Source organism: Neovison vison, chromosome 2 (genome assembly GCF_020171115.1).
Source record: "Neovison vison isolate M4711 chromosome 2, ASM_NN_V1, whole genome shotgun sequence".
NCBI lineage: Eukaryota > Metazoa > Chordata > Mammalia > Carnivora > Mustelidae > Neogale > Neogale vison.
The window spans coordinates 183557396-183577028 of record NC_058092.1 but is presented as its reverse complement, the minus strand read 5'-3'; the positions used below and the strand labels follow the sequence as shown (position 1 = coordinate 183577028).

At 37.6% G+C, this 19633-nt stretch overlaps 1 protein-coding gene across 1 annotated transcript in view; it reads right to left on the bottom strand.

Annotated features, from left to right (window-relative positions):
- VPS26A (VPS26, retromer complex component A) overlaps positions 1-18017 on the bottom strand; it is a 32082-nt gene extending 14065 nt beyond the window's left edge. The window contains exons 1-4 of the mRNA XM_044239665.1: positions 17946-18017; positions 11518-11667; positions 1407-1482; positions 99-255 (exon numbers count right to left, since the gene is read on the bottom strand). Of these exons, the coding sequence (XP_044095600.1) occupies positions 99-255; positions 1407-1482; positions 11518-11667; positions 17946-17948 (386 nt within the window). The 5' untranslated portion in view covers positions 17949-18017. The remainder of the gene's footprint in view (positions 1-98; positions 256-1406; positions 1483-11517; positions 11668-17945) is intronic.
- Between the last annotated feature and the right edge of the window lie 1616 nt (positions 18018-19633).

Genomic DNA, 19633 nt, shown 5'->3' with positions numbered 1-19633 from the left:
CAGTCCAGAATTATAATTAAAGTTCTAGTAAGACATTTGATAGTAGCCATTACTTTCTGGTTTTGACACCATCTACGGTTGTTAATATACATTCATACCTCAAGCGAACATTGGCACCGATGTAAGATTCATATGGCTTTTCAACTTGCATAAATTCAAAATCATAACTTCTGCTCTGAGTCAATTCTCCAGGCAAGGCTAGTTCTTTCACTAGGTTTACAAATTCATGAGTATTACTCTTGTCATTGAAAAGTTCTACAAAATTTTAAGCAAAAAAAAAAAAAAGACCAATTATACTTAGTATCTATTTCATTAAAACCCAAACTTCTACCTCCAAAGCAAGTAATTTTTACCAAAAGAATTAGTTGGACTTGTCCCTAATCTACTAGAGCTATAACATAAATTCCATCATCCTCATTATGGTCCACCTAGGCATAAAAAAATTCAAGCCACATAGCACAATGAAAATTTCTATTATAGAAGATGTATTCATTCCTTTAATGTAGTTAGGGCTTGCCCAAAATGAAGCTGCTTTAACAGACACATTTCCAGCAATTATTTGAACTTCCTCCGTTCAAGGCAAAAAGCATTCGTTGTTTTGCTTTAGTTAGGCAAATATATTATCTTGATACACCGTAATATAAAAAAGACTTATCAACTATCAGTGAATTACTATAACTTGCCCCTCAAGTATAATCTCATCTGGAATAGATATATAAACAAATCTGATTATAATTTTGATACTTTAAAAATGTGTAGTACATCTTAGAAAGCTAGATTTAAAACTATGTATACTGTACTAGAAAGACCCATTTTCTTTTCTCTTTCTCAACCTGCAGTACCAAAAGATTTATACAGTTTAACTTCTACTAAACCAAGAATGCCTCTGAAATCCATATGTGGAAATCTACACAATGTGATCTAAGTCAAGAAGAATTATTATATCTTTCCTTTTCACATGCAATTTTCTGACAGGTGAGTCTGGCTACAGGCTCACATTAGGTTAGGAAGACAAATGGCATGGGTAATTAGAAAGTGAAGGATGAAGGTGACACTGGTAGTTTTTGTAAAGCTGGTGAAAAATATAGGCAGATGGAAATTTCAGTGAGTCAACTAATTTACTTGAATTATTTTTCAAGGCTGGTAATTTACATAACTCCTTTTACTTTTAGTAATTAAGTTTAATAACAAATAAAGGCACGATGAGTCAAATATTATTTAATACAATTCAAAGAAGTATGATTTAATGTTTATAAAATAAATCCTTTTACTATCCAAAATCAATTCCTTCCTTCCATGAAACTAATCTCTAATTCAAAATTTAAGTGCCAAATCCAACTCAAATCCAACTTCAAACTCAGTTATCATTAAAAAAAAAAAAAAAGTAGTACTATTTTAAAACTCACCAATTTGACCTACAAATTCAATTCTAATTCCTTGGTGCTCTAGCCTCTTTCCAGGTTGCTTAAAGGCTAGGTTTACCTGCCAAAACATGAAATTGTAAAAGATGTTAACAATCCTTTGAGTGGGCCTACTAACAGATTCCTTCCAGATGAATGCAATATATAAGTATTTCAGGGATTCATTTCTGAAGTTTGAGACACCACCACATACCAAGATCGTTATGACTTTACAGAATCAGAGAAGGTATAACTTACTCATATACAATCACTTAAACATACGCTTAAAAGCACCTGCTTTGTTAGGAAGGAATCCTTTATAAGTTGGAGAGCTATAAAGACTCAAATCAAAAAAGGAAAAATCTGCAACCACTCAGATGTGTTTTCTGGTCAAATAGTTAAACAATTCTACACAATAACATTTTAATGTAAGGTAATCACTAATTTCAAGAATTTACCTAAAGATCACTTTCAGCTCTTTGTAACCAAAAATATATTATTATAATTCCTAACTTTAAAAGCAACACTTATTCCCCTGAATCTGCTACTCACTCTAAAAATAGAATGTCTAAAGGTTGAAATTGTATGATTTATCTTACATATTTTTGAAGTGAAATATACAACTCTGAAATCCTAAATTCACATCTGCCAAATGGAAGCCTTAATTTTATAAATTTTGATTTTATAAACTTCTTAATTTGACAAAATATTTATAAAGTACATACATATTTTTAAAATTTCCAAATGTTTAAAGATGAACTAACATACAAAAAAGCACACTTCCAGATTTATTCTTTACTATAAAAAATATTGTTAACATGACTCTTAAAAGCTTTTTTAAATGCTTCTCAAAAGAAAAGAGTAATCAAGGGCCAATAAAAACAGAGATCCAGTTACTTCTGTTTGTAAGTCTATTAAATAAAATACTCAATTTTCTAAATCTTCCAAATCTGTAACCAGAATAAGTTAGTTACTTGCCTTCCAAATTAATATCTCAGAGAAAGAAGTAAATAGTTAAATAAATTGTGGTACATCATATGATGGAAAATTATTAAACTTTAAAAACAATAAGATCAAAGAATTTTTAATGATGTGAGAAAATGTGCATGATATGTTACATGAAGGAAGCATGGTCAAATTGTACACAAGAATAATGCCAATTATGTATTTTTTGATTACACAGAAGAAATACTATTAAAGCAGTTACTTCTGGGATGTATGAGAAATTTTGTTTTCTTTGTAGTATCCAAGGTTTTGTGTTTTGTTTTTTTTTTACAACAGGCAACTAATACTTTCAAACTCAGAAAAATACTTATTTTAAAGAAGAAAGTATAGTTAGAGGCTTCACACACTAACAAGTTGAATTTTCGGTTTGAACCACAAATAATACAAGCCTAACTCGCAACTATTTCACAAGCCAGGCAGTAATTAGAACTATTCCCTAATTTACCCTAATAAAGCACATAAGTACACGATACTTTTATTTCAAAGAAATTCAAAGTCATTCCATTTTTCTACCAAATTGCCTAAACTCTGAAATTGTCCTTAGTCTCCCACTGATGTCAAAACACAGTTGCTTTTAAGCCTAATGCAAGATATTATGGAATCTGAAGGATCCCAGAGTTGGTATGCATAATCAAGCATTTTTATTTAAAAGCTGTTCTGCAATGGAGCATAGAAATATAAATGAAACTAAGATTGTGAACTGAGTTAAGAACATTAATACTAACTGTTACACTTCCGTAACTTCTATTATAATTTCAAACATAAAATAGTGCCAAGAATAGTACAAGGAAATCCCACATAACCTGTACACAGATTTACCATGTTTGTATTTTGTCACATATGACAAAATATAATTTTATTATATTTATGTATATTATATATAAATTATATAAAATTTATAAATTATCAGGGTGCCTGGGTGGCTCAGTGGGTTAAAGCCTCTGCCTTCGGCTCAGGTCATGATTCCAGGGTCCTGGGATCGAGCCCCGCATCGGGCTCTCTGCTCAGCAGGGAGCCTGCTTCCTCCTCTCTTTCTCTCTCTCTCTGCCTACCTCTCTGCCTACTTGTGATCTGTCAAATAAATAAATAAAATATTTTTGTGCTCGCTTCGGCAGCACATATACTAAATAAATAAAATCTTTTAAAAAAATTTATAAATTATCATTCTCTCTCTATATAAGATGTGCATGCATACATATACAACTTTTTTTTTAATCAATTGAGAGTAATTTGAAGATACCATGCTCCTCTACCCATAAATACTTCATGTGTACCTAAGAAAATAATCTCTTAATCACGGTGCAATTTTCAAAATCAGGAAACTTGTAACTCCACAGTTTATATTCAATTTCCAACAACTGTCCCAATAATGTACTTTACACCCTTTTTTCTCCTGCCCAGGCTCCAATCCAGAATCACATTACATATAGTTATGTCCCTTTAGTCTCCTTTAATCTCAAACATTTCTCAGTCATTGACTTTTTCTTTTTTGAGAGTACGTGCACACATAGGTGGGGAGGGGCAGAGGGAGAGAATCTTAAGCAGGCTCTACGCTCAGCACTGAGCCCAACACAGGACTGAATCCTGAATCTCAGGACCCACAGAGCATGACCTAGGCCACAATCAAGAATCAGATGCTTAACCAACTAAGCCACCCAGGCGCCCCAGTCATTGCCTTTCTTGACCTTGATGTTTTTTTTTTAAGAATACAGGTCACTTATTTTGTAGAACAGCCCTCAATTTGGGTTTGAGGTTTTATCACAGTCAGACTCAGCTTATGCACTTTTGGCAAGAATATCACAGAAAGGAAGTTGTGTCCTTCTCAGTGTATCTTATTAGGAAGTACATGATGCCAAGTGGTTATTTTAACTTTGATCACTTAGTGAAGGTGATCTACCAATTTAAAGTTACTATTTTTTCCCTTTGCTATTAGTAATTTGAGAAAGGTAAGACAATGTATACCTCTTTTAAAAAGGCCATGAAAGCAAAACACAGGGAAACTATATAAAACATATTTACTGTTCTAACAAGCCAATCTCAAAGCTCATTCTTCAACATCTTTAGCAGCTAATATTCTGTAGATGTCTCCAATAATGCTGTCTTCAGGAGCTGTGTAAAGAGTAAAATTCATCTGCATTGTGTTTAAGACAAACACCTATCAATGTATTACACACCATTTACAGGATCATTTACAGTAAATTACTGAGATATCTGCACTTTACTGTTGCTGAATACTGTGGTTTTCCAAAATTCATTTCCCACTGCTGCCAGAAGAATGTGGTCCATATTCATGTTGATGAAAGATACTGAGATAATATTCTTTGTTTAAAGAATTAAACTATAAAGCCCTACAATCTCAGAATAAACATATGTCATTGTTCACTTTTGTAATAAGGAATACAGAGTTCATTATAAGTGACATGGCACTGGCAACACCTCTTTAAGACAATTTACTTATCACTGTCCAATCTGAAAGGATCTTAAGGAATTATAACTTATGAACCCACCAGAAATATACCCACATTACTACCAAATTTTTCACAATTATTATGTCTCAATAGTTAATCAGGCAATCTAGTAAGACTCTCTCAAAATAATTCAGAAGGTAAAAAGTGATACAAGCTGTATTTCGAAAAGAGGATACCTAGCTCAAATATATTCCTAAAGCATAAAAAATTTAGGATACACTACAACTGTTCTAGCCTTAAGGAAGAACAGTCACTTGAACATGAATGAAGCAGTAAATATTCTACCTAAGGATTAAAAAAAAAATCTGAGTAAGTACCTTTCAAGAATTTCTCTATTTATCTTGTAATAATATACACAGTCCCACTTGTCTTTTTTTTTTTTTTAAGATTTTATTTATTTATTTGGCAGAGCGAGATCACAAGCAGGCAGAGAGGCAGGCAGAGAGAGAGGAGGAAGCAGGCTCCCCGCTAAGCAGACACAGTCCCACTTGTCTTAAGAAATGCTTCAAAAACAGGGCAACTGGGTGGGTCAGTTGGTTAAATGTCTGCCTGTGGCTCAGGTCAGGATCCCAGGGTCCTGAGATTGAGCCCTCCACTGGGCTCCCTGCTCAGGGGGGAGTCTGCTTCTCTCTCTCTCCCTCTGCCCCTCCTCCTGCTCTTGCTCACTCCCCCTCTCTCTCAAGTGAATAAAATCTTTGGAAAAAAATATGCTTCCAAAAAATCTCCAAAAGGCTTTTAACAGACAGCAATTAATTTTAGTTTTAAAAGTATATGCTACAAGAGTCCCCAAACAATTCAGTGGGGAATAAATATTCTTTTTAACAATATTGCTGGAACTGAATATCAACGTACAAAAGAATGAAGTTGGATCTCTACCTCATGCCATAAACAAGTATTAACTTGAAATGGATCAAAAACCTATGTAAGACAATTACAAAACTCTCAGAAGAAAACAGAGGTATAAATCTTCACTGCTTTGGATGGACAATGGTTTCTCAAATAACACCAATGTATGAGCAACCAAAAAATAGATAAATTGGAACTTCATAAAAATTTAAAACTTTAGTGCTTCAAAGACACCATCAAGAAAGTGAAGACAAAAAAAAAAAAAAAGAAGAAGAAGAAGAAGAAGAAAGAAAGGAAGGAAGGTGAAGACAATTCAGAAAACAGGAGAAAATATTTGTGAAATATAATGATAATGGACTTGTATCCAGCATATATAAAGAATTCCTGCAACTCACAATAAAAAGGCAACCAAATAAAAAAGGTCAAAGGATATAAAAAGAGTTTTCTCCAAAGATTTCACCAGCAATAAGCATGTGAAAAGATGCTCAGTATTAGTTATTAGGGAAATGCAAACCAAAACCATAATGAGATACCACTTCATACCCACTAAAATGGCCATAATGAAAAACGCAGACAATATTAAGTGCTGCCAAGAAACTAAAGAAACTGGAACCCATATACATCATTGGAAAGAATGTAAAATAATGCAGCTGCTTTGGAAAAGATTGGCAACTCCTCTAAAAGTTAAACACAAAGTTAACACATGACCCACCAATTCCACTCCTACATTTACATCCAAGAGAAATGAAAACATGTATTCACACAAAAACTTGTCCACAAATGTACAGCATTATTAGTAATAGTCAAAAAGTAGAAACCCAACTGTCTGCAACTGATGAGCTCATAAAGGAGATGTGGTATATTCATATTCCACATGGATATATATTGGAATACTAGTTAATCGTTTAAAAAAAAGGGGTCTGATACATACTACATGAATGAAGCTTGAAAACATTATGCTAAAGGAAATAAGTCAGACACAAAAGGATAAATCTTATATGACCACTTTTTTTTAAAAAGAATTTTATTTATTCGACAGAAAAAGATCACAAGTAGGCAGAAAGGCAGGCAGAGAAGGAGGGGGAAGTAGGCTCCCCACGGTGCAGAGAGCCCAATACGGAGCTCAATCCCAGGATCCTGAGATCATGACCTGAGCCGAAGGCAGAGGCCCAACCCACCAAGCCACCCAGGCGCCCTTATATGACCACCTTTAAGAAATAACTAGAACAGTCAAATTTACAGAAAAACAAAGGGGACCAGAGGTACCCAGGGACTGGGAGAAAAAGTCAATGGGTAGTTGTTTAACAGGTACCAAGTTTCTATGTGGGGTGATGAACAAACTTTGGAAATAGTGGTGATGGTTGTACAACCTTGTCAATGTAATTAATGCCACTGAATTGTATACTTTAAAATGGTTAAAATGGCAAATTGGTTAAAATAGCAAATTTTATAATATGTATATGTTTACCAATTTTTTTAAAATGAACCTTTAAAGCATCACGCTAAGTGAAAGGAGTCAGACAGAAAAGGCTATATATTGTATGATTCCATTTATATAAAATGTCCAGAATAGGCCAATCCATAGAGAAAGAAATCAGATTTGTAGATTAGTGGTTCCTAGGTGTCTCAGTTCATTCGGGTTGCTGTCACAAAATACTGTAGACAAGGGTGGCTTATAAACAACAGAAATTTACTGTTCACAGTTCAGGAGGCTGGGAAGTTGAAGATCAATGTGCTAGCAGATTTGGAGAGAGTTCTTTTTGTGGTTCAAGGATGGCTGTCTTTTCACTGTGTTCTTACATGGCTGAAGGTATAAGGGATATAAGAGCACTAACCCCATTCATGAGGGCTCTGTCCTCATGACAGATCATGTCCCAAGGTTTCAACACACAAATGAGGGCACAAATAACCTATTCACTAAGAAAGTGAATGCTAATGATATGGTATGTCTTTTGGGGTGATGAAAATGTTATGGAATTAGTGGTGATGGCTGCACAATTCTGCAAATATAGTAAAAACACTGACTTGTACATTCTAATAGGGTGAATTTCTTGGTATGTTATTATACTCAACAGGCTTTTTTTTTTTAAAGAAAAGAAAGTAAATGCTGCAAATAGACCAATGGAACAGAACAGAGAGGTTGAAAAAGAATCACACAACCTCTGCTATGACAAAGGTGATACTGCAGTGCAGTGAAGGAAAGGATAAATGTTCTAGATTCATGAGATACCCATACAGGAGAGTAAAAAAAAAGGGGGGGGGGAAACTAGCCTTAATTCCTAGGTTGCAAAGACAAAAGCAACTCCAAGCAATCTGAAGATCTAAATGTGAAATGTAAAATTAAAAAAAAAATTGTAGGAGAAAGATAACAGGAGAATATCTTCATGCCCATAAGGTAGGCAAAGATTTCTTTCTTTCTTTTTTTTTTTTAAAGATTTTTATTTATTTAACAGACAGAGATCACAAGTAGGCAGAAAAGCAGGCAGAGAGAGAGGAGGAAGCAAGCTCCCAGCCGAGCAGAGAGCCCGATGCGGGCCTCGATCCCAGGACCCTGGGATCACGAACCGAGCCGAAGGCAGAGGCTTTAACCCACTGAGCTACCCAGGCGCCCTAGGCAAAGATTTCTTAAATAGAATACAAAACACACCAACAAAAAGGAAACATAACATTTATCACCTATTAAAGTTAAGAACTATTCATCAAAAGACACCAGTAAGATAATGAAAAGTCACACCAGAAACTGAGAGAAAATATTTACAACACATATACAAAAGACCCTACACTAAGAAGCATAAAAGCCTTGTACCGGGCGCCTGGGTGGCTCAGTGGGTTAAGCCGCTGCCTTCGGCTCAGGTCATGATCTCAGGATCCTGGGATCGAGTCCCGCATCGGGCTCTCTGCTCAGCAGGGAGCCTGCTTCCTCCTCTCTCTCTCTGCCTGCCTCTCTGCCTACTTGTGATCTCTCTCTGTCAAATAAATAAATAAAATCTTAAAAAAAAAAAAAAGCCTTGTACCAAGAACACACACACTAAAATATTACTCATCAATAAGGAAAAAAGTCAATTGAGTAGAAAATCAAGCTCTCCTCACCCCCTAAAAACTAGAATAGGCACTTCATGAAAGATAACAAATGGCCAGTAAGTCTATGAAAAGCTGGTCAACTTCAATGGATGTCAGGGAAATCAAAATTAATACCATGTAACAACCAAAAGAGTGAGACCATGAGAAGAAAAGCCATAGACTGAGAAAAAATATTTGCAGAAGACAGATCTCGGAAAGGACTGTTATCCAAAACATACATAGAACTCTTAAAACAAGAAAACAAACAATCCAATTAAAAAGTAGGCAGATGAGGGGCGCCTGGGTGGCTCAGTGGGTTAAGCCGCTGCCTTCGGCTCAGGTCATGATCTCAGAGTCCTGGGATCGAGTCCCGCATCGGGCTCTCTGCTCAGCAGGGAGCCTGCTTCCCTCTCTCTCTCTCTGCCTGCCTCTCTGCCTACTTGTGATTTCTCTCTGTCAAATAAATAAATAAAATCTTTAAAAAAAAAAAAAGTAGGCAGATGATCTGAACAGACACCTCACTAAAGAAGACAGACACTTGGCCAAGAGACATAGAAAAGATGTTCAACATCGTATTACCAATTACACACCTATTAAAATGGGACCAAATCCAGAACACTGACAACACCAAATGCTGGCAGGGATGTGGAGCAACGGGAACTCTCATTCAAGGAATGAAAAATAGTAGAACTACACTGAAAGACAGTTTGGCAGTGTCTTATAGCACTAAAGATAAGCTTACCATACAATCCAGCAAGCACACTCCTGGGTATTCATCCAAAGGGGTTGAAAACTTATGCCTATACAAAAACCTGCATACAGATGTTTATATGAGCTTCATTCATAACTGCCAAAGCTTGGAAGCAAGCAAGATATTGTTCAGTAGGTGAATGGATGGGTAAAACTGTGGTACATCCTGATAATAGACTATTATTCAACACTAAAGATAAAGGAGTTATAAAGCTGTGAAGACACAGAGGAACCTTAAACGTATATTACTAAGTGAAAGAAGACAGTATGAAGATGCTAGATACTGTATGATTCCAACTACATGACATGCTGCAAAAAACAAAACTACAGGAACAACATAAAGGTCAGTGGTCTGGCAGGCGAGACAGGAGAGATGAATAGGCAGAACAAAGAGAACTTTTAGGGCAATGAATATACTCCATATGACATTATAATGATGGACATATGTCATTATACATTTGTCTAAACCCACAGAATAACAACACCCAGAGTGAACCCTCAGGTAAACTATGGACTGGGTGATTATGATGTGTCAATGTAGGATCATCCTTGGTAAAAATTGTGCCATTGTGGCAAGTGACATCAATCATGGGAGATGCTATGCATGTGTAGGGGCAGTAGGCATATAGGAAATACCCATACTTCCCTCTCAATTTTGTTATAAACCTAAAACTGCTCTAAAAAAATATTTCTTGAAAAAAACAAAGATCTGGGGAAAAAAAGCATGCAGACAGAAATTCACACGTCAAGAATATCATAAAAGGATTTTATTCTTGCTTTGGTTGGGATATCAGACTCTCAGAACTTCAAAATTACATCTAGGGTATGAGGAATTGTTACATCTAGGGTATGAGGAATTGTTATGCAGAGACACTATAATGCAAAACCAAGTTTAGAAACCAATTATTCAGTCCAACTTTCTTAATTTTATTCTGAGATCCAGAAAGTTAAATGACTGCCCAGAGTTACCTACCAAGACAGTGGTAAAGTCAAGATTAGATCTTCCAACTGTAAGCCAATGATCTTTTTATTATACTCAGATATTTCAGAAAACGTAGACTTGTTCTTAGTGAACCTGCTGGGTCACAGGTAACCAATGCTTGTTTTCTTCTCTTTCTTTAAAGTTTTCTTATCAGAGCACTCATAAGTCACCTATTTAATAACCTATTCTAAAAGTATGCCAGGAATCAATCAATATTAACAGCAGTTACAACACTTGTAAAAAAAAAAAAAGAGAAAACCAAACATCATGCACTCCCGATTTAAAAAAAAAACAAAACACACCACCACATATACTCTTGCCAAAAGAATTGAACTTGACTCAGATCAAGCTTCTAGATCCAGCTACCAATTTACAGGCAACAACTGTATCATGAGTATGCAATCACAGAGAACTCTATAGTTAAGTGTCTCCGGTTCTTCAAAGTATAAGAAAGGCATGAAGAGGGAATCTGAGATTAAAAGAGATTTTAAAAACGTTATCAATCTTTTTAAGGATGCAAAACTAAACAATTAAGAAACACAAGGAACTATATTATAAAAATCAGCAGGCTTTAACCCACTGAGCCACCCAGGCGCCCCTGCTTGCAATTTTAGACTCTGCTCCTGTAACCCCTCCACTTTAAGACTTTTTCTTGTAAATGCGCTAATGAATCAAGGATTTTAGCTGAACTTCTAAAAAAAACTTTCCACCTTGGGGCAACTGAGTGGCTCAGTGGGTTAAGCCTCTGCCTTCAGCTCAGGTCCTGATCTCAGGGTCCTGGGATCAAGCCCCGTATTGAACTCTAGCTCGGGAAGCCTATTTCTCCCTCTCACTCTCTGCCTGGCTCTCCGCCTACTTGTGATCTCTGTCAAATAAATAAATAAAATCTTAAAAAAAAACTTTCCACCTCTAACAAAATCATTCAAATTTAGAAACAGTACAGACAACTTTGGTGATTAATTCTAATATCTTACACCTAGGTACTTCTCACAAACAAAAGATTTACCTTTCCTGAAACAGATTCTCCGTCATAGAAAAGATAGTGTTTTTCTACTTTGCCATCTTCAGTTTTCATTTCGGCCATTTTCCTGGTCTCCCCATCATTAAGGACAACATCAATCTCACAAATGGGTCCAAAAAAGCCTCCAAGAAAACTCTGAAATAAAAAAGGAAAATAAAAGGAAATATAAAAGGAAAACGCTCATAATTATGTTTTGTCAGTCACTACATTTTATAATACAAATCTAAGTATCTCTTACCTACAGTTAAATAGAATGCGAATCTGTAAGTTCAACATGGAAGTAAGAACTTACATCAAATTCAACCTCAAAACTAAACAAATTTAGTATAACAATGTATATACAGCTAATACTGTATTGTACATTAAAATATGTTAAGAGAACAAATTCATATTGCATGTTTTTTACCACGGTTTTTTATAAATACTTTTTTTTTATTATTTTTTTTTTTAAAGATTTTATTTATTTATTTGACAGAGAGAAATCACAAGTAGATGGAGAGGCAGGCAGAGAGAGAGAGGAAGGGAAGCAGGCTCTCTGCTGAGCAGAGAGCCCGATGCAGGGCTCGATCCCAGGACCCTGAGATCATGACCTGAGCCGAAGGCAGCGGCTTAACCCACTGAGCCACCCAGGCGCCCCTACCACGGTTTTTTAAAAGACAAAAAGAAAACTAAAATTTAAACATGCTATAATTTCAATCATTTCCACAGGTAACCACTATAAATAATCAATTACTACTATACCAGAAATCTAAAAAATTAATTCTTAACATTTGGACTTGAAAAGTTATCTCTAGTTATACTTCTATGCTGTTATTTCATATGCAGCACTCATACAACCCAAATTATGCAGTACTCATACAAATCCAAATGAATTATTATAATGTACTATTTACTATAAAATGCACTGCTATATAGGTCTGACCAGGATGTGTTACATTGTAAAAACCCTTGAAATAAAACTGGCTCTAATGGAGAAGACTAAATTTCTGTGAATTTTTCCAAAGAAAATGTGTAAGCCTTGTTATGGAAATCCTAATATGACAGAAATATAAAGACAAAAATCAACTGCTTATGAATGCCAAAACACATTAGTTGATAATAATATGGACTCCATTAGTAATTCCAATATCAGATACAGTTTGGGATCATTTTTGTTACTAAAGAAAGCTGGTATTCTAGTCTTTTTATTTTTAAAGATTTATTTATTTATTTATTTATTTGACAGAGATCACAAGAAGGCAGGGGGTGGGGAGGAAGCAGGCTCCCTGCTGAGCAGAGCGCCCCATGCGGGGCTCGATCCTAGGACCCTAAGACCATGACCTGAGCGGAAGGCAGAGGCTTAACCCACTGAGCTACCCAGGTGCCCCTAGTATTTTCTTTTTTAATTTATACCAACCATCCTCTATGTTGTCATCCTACATCCCTTCTTAGTCTGCCCTACACAACCACAATCATCTCTTAAAAACATAAATCTCATAATTTTCTGTTTAAAATCCTTCAGTGGGCTGGTAAGAGTATAAATTGGAACTACTTTAGAAAATAGTTGGTATTTGGGGCACCTGGGTGACTCAGTGGGTTAAAGCCTCTACCTTCGGCTCAGGTCATGATCTCAGGGTCCTGGGATGGAGCCCTGCATCAGACTCTTTGCTCAGCAGGGAGCCTGCCTCCCCCTCTCTCTGCCTGCCTCTCTCCCTACTTCTGATCTCTGTCTGTTAAATAAATAAAATATTTAAAAAAAATTGTTGGTATTACCTGGTTAAGATATACATATCCCACGACCCAGAATAGATATATACCCTAGATAGATACCCTAAAGAGAAACTCTTACATACATGAACCAGGAAACAAATATAAAATTGTTAATAATATCTTGGTTCATAAAGCCCCAAATAGGAAACAATCCAAATATCCATCAACAAGAGAATGGATACATAAATTTTATTCTATATTCATACAGTAGGCAAAGGGATGAGACACAACTATACACAATAATAACTTTCACACATACTATAGAATTACATTTATTAAAAAGTCAAAAACATGTAGCGCACACTATAACATCAGAAGTCAGGAAGTGGTTAGAAGAGAGCATAAAGGTAGTTTCTGGGGTGCTAATTACGCTGTTTGCTTTTATATGAGCACTTCACACACAGGTTTGATCACTTTATGCACTTATTCTTCTGTACACTTATCTGTGCACTCTTGTGTACTTCAATGAAATGTTATTTTAAATATATGCACACGTGAGTGCACAAGTGCATGTGCGCGCACGTGCGCGCACACACACACACACACACACACTGTATTCCCTGACATGGCCTGCACATATCTGGTCTATCATCTCTCCAGTCACACCAGCCTCAAATTATTCAAGTTCATCAAATCTGCCAGGTTCCTTCTTGTCCTAGACCAAGTATCCTTAACCTAACTAACTCAGCCTCTGAATCTCAGTCTGACTCATTTCCATAAAGAGGCCTCCCATACGTTCCTAAATTGAAACTAGAGTCTCCAAATTTAGGCCTCACAACACCATGTAGTTTTATTACTTCATCATCTGTTATAGTGTGTGCTTATTTAATACCTGAATCCCTGACTGAACTCCAGGAGGACAGACACTTTATCCTTTGCTCACCACTGAAGACATAGTAGCTAGGAGTAGTGTGTGGCATTTAGTAGAAAGCATTCAAATACCTACTGAGTGTTAATATTGAATAAAATACATACTCTCCTGATAATAAAAAATAAATGGATACACAAAAGAAATGAATTAAACCCAGAGTATCTGGAAAGATGGGAGTTCCCCCAAAGGAAGTTAGCTTTGGTGCAGTACCTACGTCTAGAGCAAAGAACTTTCCCCAAGCCTCAGTTCTGTCCTCAGGTGGCAGAGTAACAGCAAGCAAGCTAATGATCCTCTCAAAACTCTGCAGGTCACAGGGCGATACTATGATCAAAGGAGACAATGCTTTCCTAAATTCTGAGCTTGCTTTTTTGTTATTATTAATCCTATATAAACAAAAAGATTATAATTTCAAGAAATCAACTCAAAGAATTGGCAGATTTATACTTCTGACATACTACAAAGACACAAACAGCATTTTTTCCTTTCAACGTTTTAATCCTTCCTGGCAACTTTACAAATAACAAAGTCAATTTTAACCAAAAAATTAATTTTAATCAGAAAAGTATTCTGAACTTAGAATGAAAAACATCAATGATAGGTCACATGCAATGCCCCTTTTCAGTTAGCTTTCATACTACAAGTTTTATACTCAAAACTTGCTTAAATGGTGTTATTTTTTCCTAAGGGCTACAGATAAGAGAATGTATAGCAGCTCAAAAGCAGGCTGCTGTTATTTACTAATTCTCTAATACGTGCAAACTATAGAGCCAGCCAGGGTGGGGGGAAGCTGCTATGGGAAGAGCAATTCTGAAAGGGTAGAAGATAAGAGCCTCATTTAAGATATAAATCGCAGCAGAAAAAAAAATTTTAATTTTCTCATTCCCCTTAATACATCCCAGAGCTGCTTCTGGGAAAAATGAAATTTGAAAACTATAAAAATTATTTTACGGATAAAAAGAATTGTTATGGTAACTTTTTCCACATATGGATATTTAACACACAGAACTGAACTTGGAAAAAAAAAAAAAAAAGAACTGAACTTGGGATTTGAAAGCTGATATTAAAAGATCAATTAATCAAAAATAATGAAATCAAAATTTCCACTAAATAAAGTAGTGTAAAAAGACTGAAGTCTTATCAAACTTCACAATTAACCAATAACATAATTATAATTAAACAGTCTCATTTTGACACCAAAGATAAAAATGAAAAATTACTAGGCATTAAAAATCTGAGAAAGCTATGTGGTATCTTCTATTACTTTCTGTATGCAGAAGAGTATTTCGTAACTAAAAATTTAAAAAGCAGACTTACTTTTCAACACGGTCAAAACACTAATATGGGGAGAGAGCAGAAGGTATTTTTAAAAGCCTAGTTACAGCACATGCATAATAGGCTGAGTAAAAAGCTATAGTACCTTAACAAGGTTAACAGAAACTTTAGCACCAGGATAAAATCCAGTTTTCCACGCTAGGACACATCAAAAATTAAAGTCTTATTGAAAGCCTCCAGAAAAGTATCGATGTCTTACATTTAACAAGCAGGCAACAAAGAGAAAAAAAACTGAGAAAAAAAGTTTGTATTTTCTGTTTTCCTTCTAAAAGAAGTTGAAAGAGAATTATTTTCTACCCAAAGTCTTGCTTTTAAAGTCTTTATTGCAAGATGTGCATCTTCTGTCTTTTCAAAGGAAAATTCATGAAATTAAAAGTTTTAAAACTCCTCACAAATTATGATAGTTCTCCTGATACGTAAAGAGGAAACAAAATACATAATTGGCAGGATGGTGAAGACTCCCAACAGTGGAAAGGGAATGAAAACTGTAAAGAAGGTTAGAATACATTAACAGAGACTTTTGCTGCAATTACAGATGAGACATTTTAAAGCGAAAGGCTACTCAGTTCTGGTGAAGATATCTTCAAGTGAGCATTCAGAATATGAGATTTTCAGGACAGTATTAGACAGTATTAGACAAGTATATATAAGTCAAAACTCAGGTAGCCTTTAAGTAACTAGACTCCAATACATATGACTATTAAAAGATTATACCATTGTTTTTACAGTTTTCTACTTGTGGCCTAACCCTCCTATCACCTTTAGGTTAATTTAAGATTTTTCATATAATTCATAAACCCATAGTGAGCATTACCATCCAGCAAAACTGCATGTGGATATGTTAAAAGCCAACAAACTTTCTAGCGCTCACTGAAGAAACTTCACTCATTCCAAGTGATGTAAAGAAGTGCAACTCAAGGTGAGTGGAAAGAGAGACTCTCAAAATTTACACAAGCAATGAAACAGCAAATTTTCATGCACGGATTACATTTATGCCCAGTTAAGTGTTCTAAAGCTTTACAATTTAGTTTATGTTTGACCAGTAAGTTGAAAATAAATTGCTCTTACACTAATTCAAAAGCCTATTAAAAGTAATAATTTTTAAAATAAGCAAAAGACTTAAGTCTTCTTGGCAAAGTATATTCAATGAAAGAATACTTCCTAACTCCCTGACTAGGCAAGGTCTTCAAATACTTCCTTGTTAAATTTATCACAACTGTTATTTCCACGTTAAACAAATAATTATACAAAGAGATGTTTACCTCCCTCTAGACTGTAAGCTACAAGAGAGAGCAAGGGCTGTTTCACTTTTGCTAGTGGCCCTTGGGTACGCCTAAATAATGATCTGTTGCGTGAAAAAAAAGGTCCCAAGTCTAAGAATGAATATGCCTGTCTTCACTCTTCTGATTTTAATCAAATCAACTTGAGTTTAAAATGTTTTTATTCAAAACAACTTTTTTTTTTTCTTTTTAAAAATACACCTAGCTTCGTCTTCAGCCAAAAGTCTCAAGCAGTTTCCTGAACCAGTGAGTTCTGGGAAAGCTGATAGTATCAGGCGAGCACACAGTAGGCGCTCAACATATGCTTGCTAAATGAAATGAATACCCAAAGTGAGCCAAATGAGACCCAATCTAGAGGAGATGGCCAACACACACACAGTTAAACGCATCGTGCCCACGCCTGAGCTTCCCACTAACTGGTGAAAGTATTCTTGACTTTCCTCCCTCCTCTGTTCCCTAGGCCATTTCAACATCCCAAAGCGTTAAGTTTCCAGAAAATGGCTTGGGGAAGGAAATGACCGCCAGAGCTTAAACTAGCAGGCATAAAACCAGTCTTCTGAATTAAAAACGTCCCCACTTCAGTGTCCTTTTCCTTCTCTCTCCCATTCTACAAGTGTCAACATCAAGGCTGAACTGGGGGTCAAGATATCGCCGAATGTCACATCGAGATAAAACCAAAACAAAACCCCGGAGTTTATCAATCTCGTGACCACTGGAAGAGTGACCCCAGTCCCTCCCCCTCACCCCAGCCCGGAACTGGGGGACTGCCGGGTCACTCCACCTGAAGGGAAGCGAGGCTGTCCGGAAGGAGTGGAGGGACTTGGCTACCTTGGAAGGGGAGGCGGCGCTGAGCCCCCGCACAGGCGGGGTCCGAGGACTCAGCCAGGGCCCCCACAGCCGGTCGAGGAAGGCGGGCAGAGCCTCCGACATGGCCAGGAGAGCGCGCCGCCGCCCGCAGGTGCTCGGGCCTCTGCGAGACCGGGAAGAGGCGGCGTCGCCGCCGGCCCTTCCACGATCCCGCGGCGACGAGACAGGCCTAACCCGGCTCCCCGCCCTGCTCGCTGCCCGCCTCCTGCCGTTGCCCTCCGCCCCACCCGCGACACGGGGCCCGCCGTTGGCCGTCCCGCCGCGCGCTCTGAGGCCAGAGCCGGAGTAGAGCGCGCGGTCTGCCGCGCACTTACCATTGTCAGCGCGGCCGCCGCGTCCCCACCACTTCACTCCGCTTCCCTCAGAACTCCCAGTCCAGATTCCCTCCGCCCAAGCGCCCGTCACGTGACCTCGAGCCGCTGGCCGCACGTGACCCCTCCCTTCCTCTCCTCTCCTCCCTCTGCTCCAGTCCCCTCCCGGCCTCTTGCCCCGCCCCACTGGCCAGCCTGGCCCTCGAAGAGAGGCAGCTTGGAGGCGGGGCCTCGTGCTCCACCCTGGGGCTGGGTGGCGGGGCCACCGAGATGCCGTAAAGTGGGAGGGGCCTGCGTGGACGCAGGCTCCTCTGGGCTTCCTCGCCCTATCTTCGGTCACGTGGGGGGCGGTTCGCTGACGGGCTTCTTTGCCACGCCCAATTCCCCTTTAGGAAGTTTGAGTAACTGAAAAGGGAGAAAGAAGGAGGGATTGTTCTGCCAGGCGCTCTAATCGGGTGGGTTACGGGGCCGCCAAGGCAAAGGGGAGCTGTCACCCGAGGCGCTGCTTCCTTAGGCCTTGCAAGGTACAAATTCTCTTATCCACGGAGGGGGCATTCTTCTTGTATCTTTCTGGAACAAGACCCGGCTCCCTCTCCCACTGGGAGCGGCTGGGTTTTGAGAACTAGTTAGCTTTGTAGCATACCCTGAAGAGCCGGCCAGTGGGAAAAACTTGAGAGCGGTACATCTGTTGTTTTGTAAAGTACACGGATAGTTTGCGACCTAGCCACCTAAGCTGTGCTGTCTTGCCAGTACGTGAGGGGGTTGGGGAGCTTCGTAAAACAGGCGGTGCAGCTAGCCAGTACTCTGGCTTTGACCGCATCCAGACACTGTGGTCTAAGCCTAGAGGCAGGCCCTCCGGATGAATGGGATGCTGTTTTAGTTTTTTAAAAGCAGGTTGAATCACCGCAGTGTATACGTGACCAAAGCAGAAAAATGATCATCTGAACGCACCATCAGTGTCCCATCATAACAAAACAAAATCAAGTTTGTGAGGCAGGGCCATAAAGCAAGTATAAAATTGTAAAAGGCTTGAAATTAGAGCATGGTCTCTAACCACACTAAAATTCAACTAGAGATAACAAAAAGAGAAAATCCGCAAATATATGGTAACCAAGCAACATAATTCTAAACCTCTATGTCAAAGAAGGCAGTGGAAACTTAAAAATAGTTTGAACTAAAAGAAAATTATAATAGAATTTATGTGATACAGCTGAAGTATTTATAGGGAGAGCTGTGGCTTTAAATGCATGTATTTAAAAAGAGTTTTTAAATCAGCAGTGTAAGTTCACATCAGGAAATAAAATCATACTAGCATGTGGAGGGGAGCAGGGTGTATGTGGGAACTGTACTTCCCACTCAGCTTTGCTGTGAACTTAAAACTTCTCTAAAATAATTTAAAAAACAGTAAAAGCCCTCATGTGAGTAGTTACATTATCTTCAACAAAGGTGTCATGACAAATCAAGGGGGAAAGGTCAGTTTAACAAATGATGTTGGGAAAACTAGATATCCACTCTCAAAAGAATGGAGTTGGAAGCTTATCTTACACTGTGTACAAAAATTCACTCAAAGTGGGTTTAAGACCTAAAGCTATAAAACTGGTAGGAGAAAACGTAGGGGAAAATCTTCTTTGGACTCGACCATAATTTCAAGAAAAATGACAGGCATAGCACAGGCAACAAAAGCAAAGAAA